Here is a 15,398-nt window from a genome sequence, read left to right on the forward strand (position 1 = left end):
TTGTCACATACTGCACATTTTTCATTTAACCACTTCTACCTGTTTATACAATACACAAAATGCAATAAAAGATGCAAATAAACAATTCAATTCCTTTTTAAAATAAGAAAATGAACTTTTGTTCTTGCCGAAAAAGCAACAAGGCATTTCTTTAGCGAGCTCTTGGTCATTTGTAACAAAGAATGAATCTGCATCAAGTCTGTGGTTCTTTCCTCAAAATTGACTCAACCATTTAAACAATCCCGCTAGAGATAATAACTTAATCCTTATGTGTTGAAAGATTAAGTGTTTTCTTGGCTGTAAAACCAATACCAACTATAATGGCACAAAATGTGTTTCAGTATTCATCATTTTAACACAGTTTGGTGTAGCATTCTCATAAAATTGCAATTTTATTCTCGTACTAAGAAAAAACTAGCAAACAAAAAACGCCCTTAGTCTGGCCCTAAGTCTATTTACAATGAATACAAAATATTTAATCTCTTCCAACATGCAATATTTTTGGACATTTTGCACAAAAACTGTAAAAAAAAAAACTATATGCCTTCTGAAAACGAAGAAGCATAAGAAGCTCAGAAGTTTCAATTGTTTACAATTTTAAAAAGTTTTACTATGAATCATTTGCACTTTTTCTCTTTAAAATCACATAGACTGAGTAGTTTTAATTGAATGTTACTAATAGAGTTAAAAACTGAATTTGGAAATTGTTTAATGATTCAGTATAATGATTCAGTTGTTAACTGTATGTTCTATAACTTTGTATTTTTATGTTTTTATGATGTAATGCACTTGTTGCTGAAATGTGCTACAAAAATACACTTGATCGATTGACTTAGAACAATAAATCAATCTGCAATAACTTAATGTCTAAGTTGTTGCAGCTCAATTTATTAATCTGTTTTAATAATCAGATCATATGGTGCTGGTGCCAGTATTGCAATTTATGATCCCTTGGGGAGGCATGACAGAAAATAATGGAGAAACATCGGTTTAGAATGACAGCGTCAAAGCGCTGAAGGATTACTGGTGTATTTTTGTGGATGTACAGCAGGAAAATGAGTTTGTCTAAGCTGATGCAGGAACCAAATGCTTCTCCGCTGGGTAAGGAGATCTGTGGTCGACTTACTTGCCGTTGTCAGCATGGTAAGCTACAGAGTATGGCAGCCAGCCAGGCTGGTGGTCCAGCCTGTAGAATTTAGGCACCAGGCCCACCGCGATGGTTCCCCTCACTCCTGTGTCCACTATTGTTACCTACAGATGCACAAAACGTTGGCACCAATTAAAGGTGATTTATTTCACAAATGCAATTTAGGTTTGCTTGCAAATAGTTGGAAAAGGATATTTACATACAGATCAGACACAAAACCCGTTCTCTTCCGTCTTTCTCAAACCATTTCCATTGGTAAAACATTAGAATAGAGCTGCAAGGATTTTATTTTAGTTATTGATTAATCGGATAAAGAAATTTGCTCATTTAAGAATTTTTCATTCAATATTGGATATGCATAAAAAGATGCAAATAAACAAATAATTAAATTCCACTTTTAAATAAGAAAATGAGCATTTCATTGTCTAAAATATAATGACATAGAAATTCCTTCAGTGTTATTGAAAACTTGATCATTTGTAGTAAAAGATGCATCTGCAGCAAAAAAAAAAATACTTTATATAAAATATCAATGAATGAAAAGTTCAGGCCTTTCTGCTTGACTTAATATCAATTCAGTGTTTTTTTAGGATTAACTGTTTAACAATTGAGTAGCGAAAGGTGAGTTTTAGCAGTTTTAATTTACTCCAGTTAACAATTAATCAACTAGTGAATTAGCTGATAGTTATTTCAAGAACTGATTAATCATGATTAATCTGATTATTTGTTTTAGATCTACATCATAACAATTTCTATAGAAATGGTAGAAATACCTTTTACACTGTGTCAATTGTTTTAAAAACTTCTTGTTTTCAACAAGTTTCTCTGTGTATTGTAGATTGCTAGAATTTTGGCACATTCCTGACAGATCCACAGTACTTAAATAAAGTTCAACGGTCACACCTTCTCAGCTCTGCCAAGACACTATCTATGTGACTAATATCGTGGCTTTCTGATGGTCAAATGTAAAGAAAACCCAACAATTTTGTGTTGCAACTTTAATCTAAAATCAGTGAGATTTTAGATTAAAGTTCTAATCTAAGCTAAACAAAGAAGTGGCATCTTGGGATCATGAAGTCTTAGCTGATTTTTTCTGTTTCTCACTCGTCCTCTGGGTGTTTTCACATCTGATAGTCTGATAGACTCGTTTCGATTGAGGACCAACGTTGCAACTTTTGTAACATTTTCACTTTCATACTGCACTATTTCAAGCAAGCCAAACCCTTTGAGCTATTGTTCCGCTCTTCGCCTGCGGGGGCGCTGCAACGAGAACTACTGAAAGAGATGACAAAAACTTCTTAAGAAGACACTGAGTGCAACTTCCTTCTTCACAAAATGAAAACAAAACTGGAGTGGTGTCAGTCATAGGATTTTTCTTTTTCTTTGGTAAAGACCATATACCATTGATCCTGCTAGCATTGGGCTAGTACATTTGTTTTGCTTATATTCACCCAGAATGCCTTGCGGTATTGTCCATTTCCAGCTTTTGGAGTGGTCACCAGTCCGCTTAACATTCAAGCACCAGCGTTCACTTGAATCGAAACGAGACTGAGGTTTGGCGGACCACAGTTCGTTTTTTTTGGTTTGATTTTGCAACAAACCAAACTTTCTCAGAAAACAAACGAAGAGTTTGAGGTTTTTTACATATCTAAACCGTGGACCAAAAGGTTTGGTGGTTATTGTATCTAAGCTAATTTCATTAGTAACAACATGAACAAGCAGCTACCCAGATTTACAGCCAAACACTAATATCACATGTTCACCTTGAGAGAAACCTTGGTTTTATGGAAAATATCTCAAAAATGTATCACATATTTGGACCTTTGCTTTCTTCACTTCTTTATTTTCAGTTTGGGACCTAAAAGAAAATATTCGGCACACCCTGTCATAACATTTCCTTTGTCCGTATGATTTAAATAAAAGTCACAAAAACATAAAATCAATCACATACGGTGAAGGAATTTGCTGGTAATGTGCCATTAGGTTAAAATGAGGGCGGAAAAAAACTATTAAAACAAGCGAAATGGAGCAGCTGTTCAGCAGGAATCAAAGCCTGAAGACCTGAAAAAACCAGAGGAGTACTGACAGCCGGGGTGAAACGGATTCCTTCTGAAAGCAAAACAAGGAGAAATGAGGGAAGCAGTGACGCATATGTCGACAGAAGTCTGACCTTTAGCAAAATAAATGCTCCCAAATTTAAGAGATATCTTGGAAACTGACAGCATGTGCGTCACAGAACAGAGAATAATGTAGCACAACCTCTGGGTTACGACCCAGGTAAAATCTACTTGTTCTAAATGTCAGGGAGATCCACAACGCTCAAAATGAGACAGTCGTTTGTTATCATCGTTATTGTGCGGGAAATTTGACATATATTTAATCTACAAAAAGGTTAAATGTGACATAATAAGAGCAGTGTGGAGAAAAGATGCTCAATGTCCAGTCATGAGTTATCCGACTGGTCCAACTACCACTACTGAGCCAATTTCAGCTCTATTTTAAGTTCAAAGAATCCACAGTAAATAGTTTTTCTTTTCTCTTACCCAAACATTACAGGAATGCAAATAATTAATGAACTTCTGATTAATCATCAATAAATGGTTACTAGATTAAATTAGTTCCAATGGACTAACTTTTAATGTCGCTTTTAGACCTTCTCTTAATGTTGCAGTTTGGCTGCCATCCAGCAGAGGGCGCTGCTGGTCATCATTAAGCAGAACCAGTTGATACAAGATGGCTGACGCAATAGAATGGTCCAAACAGAAAATGTGGGGTGGAAAATGCGCTTTCTGCGGTTCTGTTTTGAAACCGACAAGCTCCTTAAGTTTCATATTAATAGCGCTCATCCAAACACGCTTCGTCTCTGTAAGTGTTTCATATATTGTACTATTTTAATCTTTTATTTTCCTATTCAGCTGCTACGAGGCCATGCTTTCATCATCTTAATGTGAGATAACCACAAGTTTCTGTTGTCACTGTTTAATACAGCTGACACGAAACTATTTTAAAATGTAATGTTTTCTTATTAGTATTATTCAGCATAGTATGAAAATATATTACGGTCGGGCCTCTTTGTACAAAAATAAACTCAAGTTTTTGAATAATAATAATCTAGTGGATTAACTGATCAACTTTCGATTAACTTATTAATTGATTAACTTATTAATCAACTTGCATCTCTATCTGTAACAGGACTGATTTCAGTTTCAGGGCTAGACATAAATCTCGTTTCGGCTTAACTTGAAGTTGACATGAGGGTTAATGGAGGTCGATCCAGTCAGGATTTCCTATGATGCTCCAGACATTTCAGACATTACATGACATGCCTTTTGAGCCACGAAATGGTCAGTGAGCGTGTGCATGAGTAATTTTAACTAAGCAAATTACAATAAAACATAAATCTCACACTCACCCATGCTTAATTTGGGATAGTGGTTTTTCAATGGAGAGCTTAAACTCCTGGGGGGCTACTTTAAATTTAATATAAAGCCGAGGAAAAAATACCAAAAATTGGACTGTAATGATTAAAATTGCTAGTTGGATGGAAAAGCATTCCTGGGTATAACCAGGGCTGATGGTGTGGGGAATGTGGTTCACCATTACCATGCATCAATTAGAGTTACAGCAAATTAAATATAAACTAAAGTGATCAGTTCACATCTGGCAGCTCAGTTGCAACATGTCAAGGTGCCTCACCTCAAAGTAGCAATTTCCCTTTGATAAAGGATGGCCAGCCACATAGCAACCCACTTCCTCGGAGTTCCCTTGGTAACTACAGGGAGGAAATTACAGGTTAACAATAGGCCCAGTTTCTGTTTGAGCTAAACATCAGCTCCCTGAAAACCCTTGATCGAAGTACATTCACCAACATGTTAGAGATGTAATGAGAAATAGATCTAGCCATTATTCACCAGGATGCTGATTTGAAATAATAGCCAAACACATATTTTTCACAGTCTGTTTGAAGCATTTCTTTTGCATATTAGGATTTACTGGTCTACTGTTGTTGATTTTAACGTGTAAACAAATATTACATTACAGCAATACAGAATAAAACTTCCACTTTTCTATTTCAGAGCTTCTTAGGTTTCCAGAGACTCTGTTAGGATCCTCAGTCACTCAAATCAGAAAACTTTGGAGACTGCTGGAGTTTATTTTTTAAGAGAAATTCATGAAAGGTGTGTTTCAACAGGATTCAAGAATAAAACACAATTATTAAAACGGGAGTTTTCATTCATCTTATAGTCATTGTTACTGTTTGCAGCAACAACGGCTCATAACCAGCCCCTTGTTCCAATGTTTTTGTTAAGCAATTAAGCATTTTTGATAACTTTGACAAAACTTTAATGCTCTTAGCTTTCCCTAGATAAATTTTTCCAAATGCATTCCAAAGTGTCAATTTATTTCAGCTGAATAAAGTTTAACGTCTGCATTGAACTTTTGGTTCCGACATTTAGGAATTTGTTTATGTTTATGCTCTTATTTTGAAGTGGGTGAAGAATTTTCCTCTCTTTACATTCTCCACCCATCATGCAGTGCAGCAAATGACATCTATTATGTACCTAGAATGCACAGCAGTTTAAAATCTACTGATGTCCTGTGTACTTTCTGTCCGTAAGCCTACCGTTGTCAATTAGCCAAAATTAGCGACAGCAAAACTCAACAACTTTTGATCTGCTCCAAAGAATCGCTTCCTGAAGTGCAGTTCAAATAGCTCTGAAATGACATATTTGATCGTGTTGAGGGTGAATTTAACACATGTGTCATTGACAGCTGGAGATTATCACTGTGGTAGTAATTAGCGCTTTAGCATTAGCTTCCACTAAGTAGCATGTTCGTATTGTGCTAGCATCAGCAAAACTAATGGTTATGATTAGTGCTTTAGGGTTAGTGCAACTAACTTTTACACTTTTTCTACCAAAGCTTTTTGTGTTGGAAAACTTTATTGAAACTGTGTTTTACTAAGATTTAAAATAAAAGTTGAAAAGCAACAATTTCTAAGATTTATAATTTTACAATAATTACAGTGGCACCAGGATAAAATAAAATAAACCTTAGGAAGAAAAGGAGGAACACATGGGAGTCAGAAGATTCAGCCAGTTCTTTCTGATCTCTTTCCAAAAGTGTTATGTTTCTCTTGTTTATTTTTTGTCCCACCATGTTTGGACGCCCAAGGATAACTACACAATCCTTCAAAAACGGTTTCAGTTTTATTTACCAATGCAAAGCAATAAAATTATAGGTCCATCCAATGGCCTCCATCTTTTGTAAAAATATGGGCTCCAAAGTTTGGAAAAAGTAATTCCTTAAACATGACTAAATGGGAAGAGTGGTGTATACTTTTGATAGGCCAAATAAGGTCAGCTCGTTTTAAATGTTTCTTGAAACAAATTTTGATCATCAAAACACTTAACTTTCTGACTTTTATGCAAATTACTATCATTAATGTTCATTAAAAAGAGAGGTTAAATGACCAAGAATGATTAAATCTTTATAGAGAGGCTGACCTAAGTGTGTCTCCATCCTTCTGCAACCTCATGCATCGATCTTGTGCTGGGCGACCATCTCCTATGTCTCGAATTCTACGCCTCAAATTGAGAAGGCATCTGTGGTGTAAAACATTGATGTCATCCATCTAAATGAAGACCAAAGGGGAAAAAAGAAGAGAAAACAATCTGTCAGGAAGTTAGCTTCAAATATATCAACAAGGTTCATATTTCTTAATATTATTCCATAATTTTCCAAGTTCAAATTTCTAGATTTTTTTCAGCATTTCAATCAAAGTCTGGACATTTTATTACAAAGTAGTGACTTTCAGCATGCCTGAATAGTAGTGGAATCTAATTATCTGTAGGTTATACAAATACTGAAACAACACTTTTAAAAATCAACTGTTTAACAATTCAAAGAAGGAACATAATATCTTAGGCAAAATATAGATTCTCTAATGCACATTGTACACTTCTATAACTTAATGAAAAAAAATTGTTTTAGTGTATCAATTTACTTATAGTGTAAACATGTTGTAAAACACCCTTTTTATTAATTATAAAAAACAAAAATCTGGGGAGGAAAATGGGACTGTAGAGCAAGTAGAACTGTTGTTGCAGTAAGAAAGTCCTGACTCTCCAAAGTCTAAATTTTGAGGAAAAAAAGAGAAAAAAAATCCAAATTCCCCTCAGAATTTGGATTGTAATCTCAGAAATTTGGCTTTGTTCTCAAATTTTTGATTTTGATTTTTTTCAATTAAGTCTGATTTAATTGTTTTTTTTTCCAGTGGCCCTAATCCTCTTCCGTAGTTTAAACCCTCCACAAACAATCACAGTGGAAACGTGAAATTTGACGATGGGAAGGGGGCGTGTCTCTGTTTACATCCGACAGCCAGCATCCTCTACCAACTGACCATCAGAAATAAAAACACGACAATTTATATTTCGTCATTTATCACCATTATTCAGCCGGATAGCATCTGAAACAGACAGCTAACGGCTGCTCGGTGGCGGAAGAATGGAGAACTTAGTGAAACTAAATCCGGGTTAGCATCGTTAGCGGTTAGCATGGTGCGGTCTGGTTCCGCGTAAGAAACCAAAATTACAGATAAAACATATCCACAACAGGAATCAGTTCTCCATACAGTCATGCGTTCGGATAACGGTGAGTGTCTCGCTTACCTGTGCGCCGTTAATGAGGACAGAGACTCACTGCCGTCCATCGGCTAACCTTAGCATCACTCTAAACTTTGGAAACTGGAGTTCGGCGCTTCCCTCTGACGTCACAGTCTCCTTCTTTTCAACAGCCAATAGGAGCATGAGTTGAGAAACGGTGTGAAGGGTTTGACCAATCCTGACTCCCGGATGAGTGTGCGTGCGACCCTCTGGGTTCATCCTGATTTCATCTGATGGAGACAAAAAATCCTGATATTTATCACTATCTTATTAATTATTTCCATCTCCACGTTTTTGTTTCGACCAGTTTGCTTAAATAATAGCATTTTATGATCACTTGAGGTTTAGTTACCTTAAAATGCATTGTTAATAAAGCAATTATAACAGTAATTGGGGTTGTTTTAAACCAGATGGTTGTAGTGGGGCTTTTTTGTTGTTGTTTTTTAAAACAGAGACAAGAAATACTTTTTGAGCCAGATGGGTTAGACTGGAACCAGAGACACCGAGCAAGGAAGAAAAAAGAACAGTCCAAAGCAGAGTGGAAAAGAAGGCCCCTGCTGGTCTGGCAAGAACCGTGGAACATTCTCCTGATATGAGCCCTGCAGAAGCTTGAGAGCTGATGGGAACACAAGGCGGCAGGTGATTTGTGCACTCAGTGCCAAACATAATCCGGACACCAGGCGGCTGATGGCGAGGCAGATTTCATCCCCATGGAGCCCGGCGTTTCAGCAGGAACAGGTCAGTCACTGAGTCACTGCGCTCTGCTGGATCCATAAGACCAACGTCTGGCATCAAGTCTAACCCTTAACTTTCAGAATGTTTTATTTTCATGCTGTTTCACAGCAAAGCTGCTTAATACAGGGTGTCACTGCCAAAGGATCCACTCTGTCAACTTTTCCTTTCGAGCATCATAACTTTAATGTTTTTAACTGCAGAACTTTTATCGTGTAACAAGGACATTTGAGACAGAAATTTCTTGGCTGGGCTAGAAATCCAGCCTCAACATTTTACTGCAGCAGTAAAGCTTTTCAAACTGTCATAGTGTAAATCTTTCTACTCAAAATCTTTCTGACAAAATCGCAATTAATTTCTTGCTTTATTGTGAAGCAGAGATTTAAACTAGAGTAGTTTGTGTCTTTCTGCATCTGATACGAATCCTGCCATATGTCATTTTTGATGCAGTTGATCTTTAACTGCGTGGCAAATGAAAGAGTCAGGATCAGTCGCTGCAGGGTAAGAATCTGCATTAAAAACTGTGTACAATCCAAACGAAATGCTTTGCATGTTATTGTTTTAAAATTATCTCGTGAACATTTCTGCAGAAATGACTCTGCTTTCCTATTATATTTAGAGCTGTAGCTGTATATGAATCAGATCTGTTTGTTTTGCATGGTGCTCTGGGATTATAACTGATGTAAATTGGCAGTATATAAATAAAAGAGCATTGAATCCTTTTAATTCTGCTTTCAGCTGCAGGGGACACTGCTGTTTAAAACTCTGAAGCTACAGTTAGTGGTTTGCAGAGCTTCACTGCTCCTCAGGATGCATTTAATCTTCTCGATTACAGTTTAAGAGTTAATTTATATCAGTATGTGACCATCTGAGTCGTTAAATCAGTGTTCTGTAAAGTCCTAAACATAAAGATTGTTATAGGGATTATTACAATTGTGGAGCTCAGTTACATGTTTAGACAGGAAATCTAACAGAGGATTCCACCGCGGGAAAAGAACTTCGAGTTGGATATGCATTTTGCAGAGGGGGAACAGCATTGCAGTGTACGCCCATGTGCTGAACATTTATATTTGTTACCATGGCGAACCTTCAAGATGGATCTTTGACACTGAAATTAAAGTACACAGAACTGACCAAGTGATTCTGGACGTGTTGAAGGAGCAGATTAGCATGAATGGTGATTGGGTGGAGAGATCCTGATAATTTCTAAAAGGAATATAATCCACCCTTCCTTTACTCCCCCCTCCTTCTCTCTCTCTCTTTTTTTCTCTCTTCCTCTCTCTCTCTTTGAGTCCCAGCCCCTGAAGGTGTCATAACTGTGCTCTCTCTCCCTCTCTCTCACTCACTCACTCACTCCCGATCACCGCCTTTCAGATCTTTAAAAGCTGGCGCTTTGCTGTGTCTCTCTCAATCTCCATTTGTGTCCTCTGGCACTGCAGGGGGACTCAGCCGGCAAACCGCCAAGGAAATCCACTGTTTTAGGAGCAAGAAACGGACGCAGGAAAGCAGGGGGGGAAAAAAGACAAGAGTGATATACATCCAGAAATAGCATCGGCCACATTTAACTGACAGGGAGTGACAGTGTGCAGAACCTGAGACCTGAACAGAAGATGCCTCTCCTTTCTAACTTAACGGCCGTTGTGTTGCTGCTGATCGCCCACTGCGGATCTTGGGCCGGGGGAAGCCGCTGGGGGCCCTTCAAGGTCTGTCCCTCTTGCAAGGACCCCCTGGGGGCAGGCCGGCCCCCGAGGGACCACGACGTCGCCGGCAGCACGACAGTTTTGGCCCAGGGGGAGCCGTGTGGCGTGTACACCCTGAGCTGTGCCAAGGGGCTCCGCTGCGTGCCCCCACCCAGGGAGCACAGCCCCCTGCAGGCTCTGTTGCAGGGACGAGGCGTTTGCGCCAAGCACATCAGAACTAGTCCCACCGTGAGGCCCCACCCCACAGGTAAGACACAAGTGCATGAAATCACATACAAACTCAGCTTGACGTTTGGTGTTATATTACAATGAATACTGCAGACTCGCTCTTTTATTGCATGCATGTGATGCTGTGTCACCAGTTAGAGCCGAAGCATCTCTGGGATCACCATAGACAGAAACTCATTCATGATTCTGCTGCTTTGCAGAAACTATTACACTTTTGGTTCCGTTTCAGCATCAGTTTGCCTGTAAAGATGTATTTAAATGATTTTAGTTCTTTTTAGCTGTAACACATCCAGATGTATCATCCATTGCCATGCTAAGGCTCATGACAATGATTTGTCCTACAAGTCAGCCTCTCCGCAGGGAATTCAGATGGAATGTGAAACTGTCACAGTGTCACCTACATCCTGATCAGGCTGCTATTTATTGCAGTGATCACCATCTGCTGTTCAAACTGAGATACTGCGATTAACTGGCATGTAAAAAGGGAGCGTACTGATGGCAATCAGTGCCTCAGTCACAGCAGGAGGTCTTCAGTGGACTTGTTTAGCGTAAAGATGCAGCAGTCCATCGCAAATTGTAAAACAAATTGATAAATGGAGAGCGCTGTTGTCTTAATGTCACATTCTCATCATGGCGTTTCCTTTCCTCCCAGGTCCACATCCCTCACACTTTGGCGACCTTGAAAAAGTAAGTTTAAGCCCTTCTTTTATATCTCTGCAAAGTAAAAAAAAAAAAAGAAGAAAGAAATAAGGATGCAGTGCAATTCATTTCCTCACGGATCTGCTGCTGTTCAGGGTGTTGCAGCGACATGTACACACGCTGCTCACACGCCATGCATTATGGTGCATGATGTGTGTGCTGCTATGCGGCAGAACTAATTGAGCATGATGTGAATCGGGAAAGTTTGGACTTGGCTGCTGCAGCCACAGATTTATTTCAAACAGAAGAGAAATCTGTATGTTCAGAAGTGGTATGTGTGCTGTTGAAAGAGATGACACAGTCACATTTCACACCCAAAAAATGCACAGTCATTTCTGTGACCTGAAAAGCTGAAGCATTGTATAACAAAACGTTATATAATGTCACACAATATGTGACATCTGATACACATAAATGATCCTGCTTGTTACGATGCAAAACAGCTGCTAATCTAACACTGACGAGGGATTTCTGAGTGGAGCCAGCAGCTTTTAAATGCCACCCAGCTTCTGTCTTTGCTTCCCTGGGGCTTTTAAAGTCGTCCTCTGCGTTGCTTTTTTTCCAGGCACCCTGTCGCAAGCTGCTCAATAGCGTCCTGAGGGGTCTGGAGCTGACGATCTTCCAGTCTGACCGTGACATCTACATTCCCAACTGTGACACCCGGGGCTTCTACAGGAAAAAGCAGGTAGAGGTTTCTAGGTCTTTACTCTGTTTGGTGTTGCACAATTTGCATGAGTGCATGGAGGATTTTTTTGTTGTTTTACTCCTTTTTACCTTAAATAAAATCCAGTAAAACCATTTACATGTGTGCAAACACAGTAGTTGCAGCATCATGCTGTGGGGGAACGCTGGAAATCCTGAACTGCTTAAAATAATGGAAATAACCACATTCATGTTTTGGAAATGGTCCAGTCAAAGTCCAGACCTAAATCCAAGTGAGGTAATGTGTTAAAAATGAGTATCAACCCAGAAGTTCCAAACCTTTTCATGTAATTTCCTCCAAAACTGCATTAACTTCTAACCGGAGATCCCCTTTGCAAATCCACAGACAATGCTACTACAGAACATTTAAATTGACTTCAATTTTTCTGTTTGATGCTACCTCATACCTTCTGATTTTAGTCGGCCCTGAGTTATTAGGGTTTTCCAGAGGTGTCCTCCACAGCAGGACTGCTGAACTGTTTCTTCTGCCTGTCTTTTGTCAGAAACTTTTCCATATCTTGCTGCTACGCTAACTGGAAGAGCAAAGCAGCTTAATTTTGAGTCAATCAGAAGGATATGTAAATGTAAATAACATTTCCATGTCATTTTAATTTACATTTTAGAATTATAATTAAAATACAGGTTAGACTTCATGATTTCAAAAATTATAGGTGACCCTTTAACTTTCTGAGCTTATCTTGCCCCCTCTTGTGGCTCCACTTTGAAAAACAAAAATCATCTAACAACAATAGAAGAAACATTGCAGTATCAATTATACGAAGTGTTGACTCAGACAGGCTTAACACAACTGCATGCCACACTTTTAAGGTTTTCCATTGCTTTTTGTCCATTTTTTTTTTGTCCATCAGGTAAATCATCATTAAGTTTCATTTTAAAAAGTCTTTAATTGTTTTAAGTTCATTGAGAACAAAAATGGATTTAAATATGTTATTCATAGCTCTTAATTGTTGTTGTGGAAGGCCTATTTAATCTAAAATATTCTATGTAGTTTTATTTATTTTTCCTTGCGGGTCTTCACGACTACACAAATCTTTGAGTAGTTCAAACATTTTCACTACATTCTGTGACTTGAGGCAGTAGCAGCTACCGCTAGCTAGAAAGTGTAAAAGTTAGTTAGCTTCTTTACCTCCATCATGGCTAAATGCGAATGTATTGCCAGTTGGTTGGGCGATGTTCGTCTTATCTACTGGTCCATGTGATTTATCTATTTGTAATTTTTTTTTCTTTTGTACATTTCTGTAGTGATTCAGAAGTCTTAAAGCTTATGCAACATTCAGATTTTTGTACTTTTCCACTGCTTTTGAAAATAGTCCAGGAGCTCAAAAAGAGTCATCCAGCCGTTTTTGTTTTAGTTCATGTTTTTTTGAAGTATGGAAATCAAGCCATTTCAAAATAACTTCCTGATTGTTGAGTCATACTGCACCATTACCTAGCAACCATATCTGAGCTCCAGCACACTTAGTTAGCTGGTTTAACTGCTGTATGCTCTGGACAATGGCTGCTGGAAACAACTTTGAAACCACCAGCTACATTTTTGTTGGTTGTGCAGGAGGCTCTACTAAAGCTTTTCAAAGATGGAGGGTTCTATAATTGGTCTTCTCTCTTCAGCCATTTTCACATGAGAGGGCAAATGTTTTGTATAACTTGTAACTGATAGACCTGTTAAAGGAAGCCACCGTTGAATTTATTTTCTAATGATCTTAATAAAGGTCTTAAAAAGTCTTACAGCTGAGTTGGTGTAACCTTCAGAAGCCCTATAAATTCCAAAGAAAATACATGAAAAAGTAAATTTTTTGTATCCACTTCTTTCTCTCTCCTTGTAGTGCCGCTCCTCCAAGGGCATGCAGCGTGGCCACTGCTGGTGCGTAGACGAGCTCGGCGCGCCCCTGCCTTCCCGTGCCAGAGAGGACGGCACTTTACCATGCGATGGGGAGTGAGAGACGCGTCTGCCCGACTGCTCTGAGCCTGGAGAAGGAGGAGGTGGTGGTGGTTGATGGGTGGAGGAGCTGGAGGAGCTGGAGCACAGGGAGGAGAGGGCGGGTGGCTTTAGCATGTGCTAGACACTGCCTGGACAGGAGGTAACAGGGATAAACCACTCCTTATGGGAAAAATACACATTCATGCCCTCTCTTTCTCTCTGTCTCTTGTCTCTTGCAGCAAGATACTCTCTTTTATGGTCAAGCGTCAGCAACAGTAACATCTGTCTGAATGTCAAACAGCTGCAGCAGCGTCCTCTGCCTAGTCTCTGTGACATGCTGCCTGCTTGTGTTAACGCTCCGTGAACTGTCTCAGCAGAAAAACAAAACGAGCCTCCGTATTCCCTGACTCTTGTCCCGGCTTTTCTCTTCTTTTTCTTCCTTTTTCACTTTTTAGGGATAGCTGACACTGCCTATGTTTGTTCTGATCTCAGTGGGCTGAAATACTGTTAGGCAGGTGATGTGACACAAAAACGTCTGGAAAAAATTTTCAAAATTAAAAACGTGTCTCCCTCACCGTCCTCTCTCTCCCGCTCTCCAAAGATACACTGATATCGCCATAAATGACAAAAAAATACTTCTTTTTTTATTATTAACTTATTTTTGAGTATGTATTGCCATCAATTACTGCTTGAATCTTATAGTATCAAATATATATAGATATATAAATACATGTCAAGTCAGAAAAAATATCTCTAAGAGTGCATCGGTTCATTCTGACTGCCTGTCAGTTGTTTCTTTGTACATATGTTTCATTTTTGTGGTGAAGTGGCAGACAAAAAGCTTACAGCTGTTACTCTTTAAAAAAAAAGTTGTAAGGCATATTTTTCTACACGTCAGTATAATATTTTATATATATATAAATATATATATGAATTGTTGATTTATTTAATGAAGCTACAATACAATGCCATGTATTTTTATATTGTCAGCAGTTTCTTATTTAAATACAGAGATTATTTTATTTCATGTCGGGGTGAAGATGCCTTTTTCGGCCACAATGTATTCATTAGATCTCCATTAAACTGCTGTACATGACATGTAACGGTTCTAACTCATGTTTATCTCTTAATTTTTTCTTTTTAGTTATGTTTTTAAGGGGTTAAGAATGAGAATGATTATTCTTTGTTTTATTTCGGCAAGTCAAAACATCATTTTTTATTTCAGTACGAGAAAAAAGCTGAAAAAATAAATACGATTTGTTAGTGTTATGGTATGTCTCTGCTGTGTCCTTGCAAAAGTCCCCCAAAATCTGTGTGCTACTAAATGAAATTAATGCTGTTTCTGACCAATCTTGTTGTGCCAGTGTGTGTGCTGTTGTGATAGGTCTCTGCACAGAGGACCTGTAAAACGTTTGCAAATTCAAAAATAAAACATGACAGTAAAAATGGAGAAGAATAAACATATATTAATAGAAAGCCTGGTGTCGAATGTTTTCTTTCTTTTCACCAAAGCTGAGGCAAATAAAACAACATCACTACTGTAGCTTAACAGAAACTACAGTAGAAATAGAGTTGCAGTGATATTG

At 38.3% G+C, this 15,398-nt stretch overlaps 2 protein-coding genes across 3 annotated transcripts in view; one reads left to right on the top strand and one right to left on the bottom strand.

The window, feature by feature from the left end:
* spryd3 (SPRY domain containing 3) overlaps positions 1-7,907 on the bottom strand; it is a 45,285-nt gene extending 37,378 nt beyond the window's left edge. Inside the window, exons 1-4 of the mRNA XM_055056780.1 lie at positions 7,819-7,907; positions 6,655-6,782; positions 4,844-4,919; positions 1,127-1,251 (exon numbers count right to left, since the gene is read on the bottom strand). Coding sequence (XP_054912755.1) covers positions 1,127-1,251; positions 4,844-4,919; positions 6,655-6,782 — 329 coding nt within the window. The 5' untranslated portion in view covers positions 7,819-7,907. The remainder of the gene's footprint in view (positions 1-1,126; positions 1,252-4,843; positions 4,920-6,654; positions 6,783-7,818) is intronic.
* A 165-nt stretch (positions 7,908-8,072) lies between these two features.
* igfbp6b (insulin-like growth factor binding protein 6b) lies at positions 8,073-15,288 on the top strand. Of its 2 annotated transcripts, XM_055056782.1 has the most exons (5): positions 8,073-8,550; positions 9,984-10,491; positions 11,125-11,159; positions 11,737-11,856; positions 13,718-15,288. In XM_055056782.1, the coding sequence occupies exons 2-5, from the start codon at positions 10,155-10,157 to the stop codon at positions 13,829-13,831; spliced, it is 606 nt and encodes a 201-aa protein (XP_054912757.1). In that variant the 5' UTR covers positions 8,073-8,550; positions 9,984-10,154; the 3' UTR covers positions 13,832-15,288. The 2 variants fall into 2 exon arrangements, with proteins under 2 accessions (XP_054912757.1, XP_054912756.1); XM_055056781.1 differs by lacking the exon at positions 8,073-8,550 and having other exon boundaries at positions 9,868-10,491.
* The last annotated feature ends 110 nt before the right edge of the window (positions 15,289-15,398 follow it).

Source organism: Poeciliopsis prolifica, unplaced genomic scaffold (assembly GCF_027474105.1).
Source record: "Poeciliopsis prolifica strain line A6 unplaced genomic scaffold, Auburn_PproV2 SCAFFOLD046, whole genome shotgun sequence".
NCBI lineage: Eukaryota > Metazoa > Chordata > Actinopteri > Cyprinodontiformes > Poeciliidae > Poeciliopsis > Poeciliopsis prolifica.

Excerpts from the sequence above, each read along its gene's own strand:
- igfbp6b (XM_055056782.1), top strand. The coding sequence starts at position 10,155 with ATGCCTCTCCTTTCTAACTTAACGGCCGTTGTGTTGCTGCTGATCGCC. Across the intron at positions 10,492-11,124 it reads CGTGAGGCCCCACCCCACAG|GTCCACATCCCTCACACTTT; the intron begins GTAAGACACAAG and ends CTTTCCTCCCAG. Across the intron at positions 11,160-11,736 it reads ACTTTGGCGACCTTGAAAAA|GCACCCTGTCGCAAGCTGCT; the intron begins GTAAGTTTAAGC and ends CTTTTTTTCCAG.